The following is a 7,187-nucleotide window of genomic DNA, read 5'->3' as shown; positions in this document are numbered from 1 at the left end:
TTAGAAAAAACTAATTTCTAGTGAGGCTGAAGCACATGGCCTTTCTTAATCGTGAGTGTTAGACTTGTTTTTCAATTGTTATAGCCGTCACACATACCGCTACAAGGATAGAATAACGTTGACTCATCCAACTAAAACGTAAATATTCAAAGTCAGAAGATCGAGTGCTTCATTGTCGTAATAAATAGACGAACGTTCTCACCTAATCGTTATTTGTGCAATTGTTGTTTGTCTGTTCAGGCTGATATTAACAGCTGCGCATGCGTACAACGAACATTGTGAAAACAATGTGCTCTTTTACGCATGCAGCAGCCTTTTGTGGTTTACTTGTCTTTGACGTCTCCCACTCCATAACAGACCAAGTATAAAAGGAGCAGCATGATGCCCCCTTTTCCCAACAGCTATAGTGAGACCTGACGATATTGTACTGAAAGAATGAAGGTAGCACCCAAAAGCGCAATAATGTCTTATACTGTTGCTATACTCATTTCTGTTAGCCTGCTTCAAGAAAGTTCTCAAAGCCAATATGGAGAAACTCGCATTGACTTTGATGAAAACTACTATACATATCAAAACATCACAAAGGTGAGTGCAGCAGCACGTATGGCCTTTTTCCAAAGGTAACCTTGCATGTAATCTCTGTGAAACAAGGTAAAGAAAATCTGACGCCGTGCGACCAGTCGCGCGGCACGTTCTTGTATTTTGCGGACTTTCTTTCAAGCTTCAGTTGACTCGGCCCACCCGCAAAATTTGGGTGGGCCATTCTCAAAATTGACTTCACCCAGTTCGAAAATTGAGCTGACTCATGTTCGAAATAGACTTGGCCCACTCCCAAAATCCCCTTGGACCACCCCGAAAATTTGGGTGACCCTTCTGTAAATTGACTTTGCTTAATTCGAAAACTCAGTTGATGCGCTCTCAAAAGCGATCTGGCCGACTCGCAAAATTGCCTTTCCCAACTCTAAAAATTTGGGTAGCCCGCCCTCGAAATTGACTTTTCCCAATTCGAGCACTTTACCAAGTGATTACATAGTCCCGTGACCAACTAAGAACCTTAAAGTTCAAAATCACTTGAGCAAGTAATGACGTCATGTGACAATGTGACATGACACAACAATAATCGTCATCCATCTTACTTGCGCTTAATTTCTTGGACTCTGTTGAAAACACTATGTTATGCTGATAACGTGCATGCCGTTCGTGACCAGGAAGTACCGGGCTCGCAGCATTAAAGAAAGGAAATGAGCGCAAGATAGATGGAAATTATCATTGTGGAACAAGCCCCAACGGGTGCAAACATTTTAAGAATGTATAAAATTCGACAGAGTCAACACGCCCATAATGCTTTTAAGGATGCTTAAGTACCTCTGTGACTGTTTTGTGCATCTGTGCATGCGTGGGCGCGTGTGTGTATGCGGGCGAACATGTGTTGTATCTCACTCTATATGTGTGTGTGTCTGAGCTAGTGAGCGAGCGCGCAATTACCTGCTTAGACCTACTCTTGGGAAAGAATGGCATATATAGTTTATTGAAACTCATATTTAAATGCATGAGATAAGAAGGAATGACACTGTATTTATAGAGTTATCTCCGTCTGAACAACAAACCGATAAAAGAAAGCACTGAACACGCCAAGATTGCCACGCCAGAATTCGTCAAGGTGGCACCATCACCCTCTTGACGTCTCCGGGAGGACTTACCTAGCTGTTCAACTTCGCTGTCTTCCTACGTGCGGCGGTAGCCTATTGTCTTAATGCCAGCGACGCGCTAAAGCTGCACCATCATTGCATCATGCATGGCTTCTGCGACCAAGCAAGCTTTTGGCGGCACTAGCACACTGCTATATTTATATTAAGACTTCAAACTGCTTGCCTTCGAAAAACCAGAATTTATAAATGTCGAAAGCGGACTGGCCACAAGGAATGTGCTCAAAGAGCCATGTTATAGATGACATCACAAAAGGCTAGGTGCGGTCACGTTGGCCTTTAGGGACGTTATTCTTCTGCATCAGTTCCGCTTTCCAAGAGCGTCCAATTCGAAAATAGTTGTTCGCATAGCTCTTACAGAAGCATGTTTAAACGAAATTTCTTCGCCCGACTGGATAATCTCGAGGACGGGCTTAAAAGTGCTATTTTTCTTTAGCCACCTCCGCACAGTAGTTAAAAATTTATTATCACGCAGAATTTCTCAACTTACTCCGTATCTAAAGGTTACCAGTATTGATGAAATGATGAAATGGTGTTACTAATATTTAAATTAGTTTAATATTCTTATTTGGTGCAGGTAAAGACAGCCGGCATATTGATGGTATAGCAGCCTTCTTATGAAGCAATTGTGAAAGCTTCGAGAGGTTTTGTTGGCGCAAATCAAGTTTATGAGCTTAAACGCATTTGGAAAACTGTGCACTTCTGGCTTTAGAATGAATTATCCTACAGTATACAAGAATCATCTGAGAAGCGCTACGGCAGATCACAGAGTCCAAAGTTCGACGAAAACTCATCTAGCGATAGTGATACATTGTCAAATAACCTGGCAGTCGCTTAGCTTTCTTTTTGCCTTTATTTCCTGGTAACCTTAGGCGAGCGCCAGTTTATTTGACAAGGTCCACTACCAAAGGTGTGCGAGAACATTGTATGGTGTTCGCGATTACATATCTGAGCACTGGTGATGTCAGGCTTTGTTTCCTGGCGTCATTTCTAATAAAAAGAATTGGAGTACGCTTAAGCTTCGCGTTTAAGAGTGAAAGACGATAACATATAAAGATCCCTGACTGCTTCTCACGCTTCCCGGAAACTGCAGCTTATGTTACAGTAATGTTTACTGGGATACCCTGGCGGCGAGTGTTAAGCCCAAAGACGAGCGTTCAGATAAAAACGCGGCCTCTTGCGTTGGCCGATCCCGCAGGTCGTTGCACAGCCGCGTAAAAAAATTACATCATTTTCAGGGTTCTGTTATTGTTTCGTACATATAATATTTAGGTCTGACAAGATTTGACATAAAAGGCGTGCGGTTTCGGTGTTCCCAGGAATAAGTTTGTCAAGAACGGAAGACAAGGTATAAGCAACGTTGACGAGGGAATGGTATGGCACCATAACCCGTATATACCGCATGTCACCTAGCAAAGCCTAGCATACAGGGTATTTTAGCTAACTTGGGCCCAGCATTAAAAAAAAAAAAAAGATTTTGGCGCTACGCGTGCCGAATTGGCACAGTGTTGTTCTGAGCCATATGGAACGCGTAATATTTTTTTCTTATCCGCCAAGCTGAGCCATTAACAAAGAGTGCTGATTTATGTTTCTAATACTAACTCTAGCAACAACATAAATACAAAAGCTGGAGCGGTTGCTCAGAAACATGGCTTTATTTTATCTCTGCTAAAGTGAGTGTTTCGTCAAAAAAGACCCTGCCAATAGTCCCGCCATCTTAAATCCCACGCGAAACACTGAGAGACCACGGCACTTGGTGATGTGACTGCAACAGCCAGTGAGGATTTTCAGCGCTTCAGTAATGGCTGTTCTAAATATTGACTTGAGGATTGCAAGGGGCTTCGACGGACCAGATTATCTTCTTCCGGAAGTCTACGTTATCTTCTGTCTCTATCAAAATCTAGTTGCAGAAATCAAGTTGATTTGGTAATCCCTCTCTTCCAACTACTGATGCAAACGATCCAGGTAAGGGTAAAATCCTGTGCTCTTGAGCACTCGCCAAACGGTTCTGCTGGAAAGACCCTTTTCATCATTCACGTCACGCATGCTTGTGGGGTGATGGGGTGTCATGAAAGCCTGAATGCCTGTTACGAAAGATCCATTCACACCCTTCATCCGCCGACGCAGCTTTCTAAACCTGCTTCTCTCCTTGAGAGTTTCGTAATTTCGAACCACTGTCGAACCACTTGCCGAAGTTCCAGGATGCCAACTGTGGAATAAAGCAGCTTTTTGTCGATCTCCATTCGCTCGACCGACGGAGAGAAACATATTCACACGTTCTTCATTAGTGAAGGCCGTCGTTGCCGACGTTGACTTTCCCTGCTCGGAGCGTGTCCATTACCCACACCGAACGAAAAACCAAAAGAATAGCGCACCAATCACCCCATCATGGTTATAAATCCGTGCTTCATCAAAGTGTAACCCTCGCCCCCTGTGTCGCGTTTCTTGACTGATCCGAAAAGAAAAGGAAAATGCCGGCGCTGCCTCAAATGCTGGCTCCGGTCCTATATCGCATTCACACGTGGCGGCCACTTTCTCGTTGAAAAATGGTTTTCTCAAGACGGAACACCCCTTTTGTCACTTAAAGTTCACTGCTGTCACCGACAGCCAGTTTAATTGATTTCTGTGCGCGGAGAAGCCTTTGCTTATTCGTTTAACTTACATTTGAGGGCACTAAAAGTGTGGTGCGTTAGCAGGCAGTCACTGGTATTCTTTTTTAATTTCGCGCACTTTAGTGAAAGGCTCGAAAAAAGTAAACAAGGCCGTTAGGACAGACTAATTAAACGGGCAATTAGCATTCACGAAATAAGCCGATGCTTCTGAACAAACGCTGCAACTTTTGTGGTGAAAATTTTTTGCTAGAGTTGCTATTTGAAGAGTTAATTTAGCAATCTTTGTTAATTACTCAGCTTGTTGGATTCGAAGATATATTATGACGTACTTTCTATAGATCAGAACAATACTTCGCCGATTCGACGCCCGTACCGCCTAGTTTGTTTTTTGATACTAGACCCGATTAAATGAAATACTCTGTATACATACTCCTCAATATATACAAAAATTTTCTTTCACTTTTTTAAGATTCTAGCGCAGCTCAGAACGAGCGAAAAGGAAGGTGGAAGGGTTACTGAAAAAGAACGGAGAACAGATTGAGCGCTCAATCTGTTCTCCGTTTCTTATCATTACCCCTTCCGCCTTTCTTTTTGCTCATTCTGAGCTGCGCTACAAGCCTAAAAAAGTCATGACATACCAATTCGCCCAAACTGCCACGCTTTTGACTGTTTCACTGACAACACCACCGACGCCAACACAGCATTTGCTGAGACACGGGACCCTCAGCGCTTTATTTTTATGTACTTTGTTGCAGATTGAGGCGCGTGGATATGCACGTTAGAATGAAAAGTACTGAAGTATTAGGATGAATGTTTGCGGCCAGTATTTTGGCTATCTAATGTTAAGGCCTAAAGAAAAAAATACCCTGATTTTGTGACAATGCTGACATATGTAAGATGACGTGAAATATGAGCTCCGATGCAGTGCCCGTGGTGGAACTGGCATCTGGACAACATGGCTACATTGACGGATGGAATTCTGGTTTAATAAATGCCAGTAATCTGAAACTGTTTAGCCTTGATTTTTGGTATGTCGGCGCCAATGTGTAGTCTTGGGGGCCAGTTTTATCACATGCACTGTATTTCGGCTAATATTTAAAGCAACAGAACATTATTTTTTTTTCTTTTGGGTAAACTCTCTGTAGCATCTAACCACTGTCCCAAAATTTTCGCTTAGCAAAAGACGCGCCTGCATGTGTTTTAAATATCGAGAATTTCAGGACCGCTTGAATAGCGAAAAAGCGTTATCTAATCAGATAGTGCGCGTGAAGCAAATACTGGCGTATACATCCTCGATCCCATTCGAGCGCCCACAATGGCGATGTATTGTAAAGCCATTAATATCTGAATAACCGATGCATGGTCGGTAGATCAGCCTCCGAGGAATGACGAGCTTGCGCGTAGCCATCGTTGTGCTCTAGGTGTTGATTTCTTCCAGCGAAAGCTCACCTTAACACTGATTTTGATTCGCGACTCACTCTTTCTGAACTTCCTTGTTATTCACATCACCACAACGTGACAGTACAGACGTGCTACATTTTCGTTGAGTGAATGCTGGAAAATGGACGGATTTTTTTCACGTGTGCCTTTATATATTTAACGAAATAATTTATTATTAAAAACTGGCTGCTTAATCTAAGGTGTTGTAAATGACAGCAACCGGACACTAACACGAGATCTGAAGAATAAAGAAAATTGAAATGCTCATTAGTCTGCTTTCCTCTGAAGGCAAGGAAGGAAACTTCAATAAAAATATTCTTAGAATAATTGTAAGTCCATCGGCTTGAAAACATTTCGTCTGAGTGTCCCCTTTGCAAGCTGATACCGAGGCGGTTCGCATCGCGGGCCGTTGACGTATGTCCAACCGTCGAACAAGTTGTAATTCCGATTATTTCATTTCGGGAAGGCGTGTTACCCTCCTGCCTTTCACTCCAGCTCTGCAACACGCATAAGATGAAAGTTTGCGTGAAATGTGTTAGTTCGAACCCGCGAGCTACCATAACTCACCTTGCCTGTATCATTGTCATTTAGGATTGGATACGAAATGTAGACTTCAAATCGGCACATCACGCAAACCACAGTGAGGTGCATCAGAAACCAACGCAGCTAGGTTTTTTTTTCATTTCGTAGTATGCCCTGAGACTTGCCAAGGTTGACGACTGGGCGTGTTGGTATAGCATATTAGAGGTTGGATTGCGCAACATTTTTACGAGACACACAGAAGAGACACACACCACAGAGCGCTCTGTGGTGTGTGTCTCTTCTGTGTGTCTCGTAAAAATGTTGCGCAATCCAACCTCTAATATGCCCTGAGAGCAATAAGGCAGGCCACCGACAAAAGAAAGCGCTACGTCATAGAGAAGAAAGAATGGAAGAGAAAAAGGCAAGGTTAACCATGGGCACGCCCGATTGGCTGCCGTACACATGGGGAGAACAAAATTTTAATCGTAATTTAGCTGTAAATGCGACATAAATGTGGCAGACATTATTTCGCCTTTCTATGAGGACCCGAATCCACGATCTATGCTAAGTTTACCAAATTCTAAAGTGTTGTTCAGGAGCTCATTCGACACATGTCCTGTCCCTTCGAGGAGCGAAGTGTAACCCACGGTAGGATCACGACCAGAGCACCATGCCTATATATATATATATATATATATATATATATATATATATATATATATATATATATATATTTGTTTATTTACTAATTGATATATGCAGGCTTTTCTAAGCTGTCCCGTCTCCTCTCTATCTCTCCCAAATGGCCACCTGGCGAAACTTGACACGCGTACATCTTTTTCCCCTTTGATACTGCTAATACTACGCATTCGAATAAACAGAGTAATATTGAACAAGAAAGATAACA

General features: G+C 42.7%; 1 protein-coding gene across 4 annotated transcripts in view; it reads left to right on the top strand.

Annotated features, from left to right (window-relative positions):
* The first annotated feature begins 327 nt into the window (after positions 1-327).
* Positions 328-7,187, top strand: part of LOC140217390 (uncharacterized) — a 77,032-nt gene continuing 70,172 nt past the window's right edge. The window contains exon 1 of one of the 4 annotated variants that reach the window (XM_072287965.1): positions 328-585. In XM_072287965.1, coding sequence (XP_072144066.1) covers positions 527-585 — 59 coding nt within the window. In that variant the 5' untranslated portion in view covers positions 328-526. The remainder of the gene's footprint in view (positions 586-7,187) is intronic. The other 3 variants (XM_072287963.1, XR_011893945.1, XM_072287964.1) reach the window with 3 other exon arrangements.

This window comes from Dermacentor andersoni, chromosome 4, assembly GCF_023375885.2.
Source record: "Dermacentor andersoni chromosome 4, qqDerAnde1_hic_scaffold, whole genome shotgun sequence".
In the NCBI taxonomy this organism is placed as follows: Eukaryota; Metazoa; Arthropoda; class Arachnida; order Ixodida; family Ixodidae; genus Dermacentor; species Dermacentor andersoni.
The sequence above is the reverse complement of the archived record's forward strand: the minus strand, read 5'-3'. Positions and strand labels throughout refer to the sequence as shown.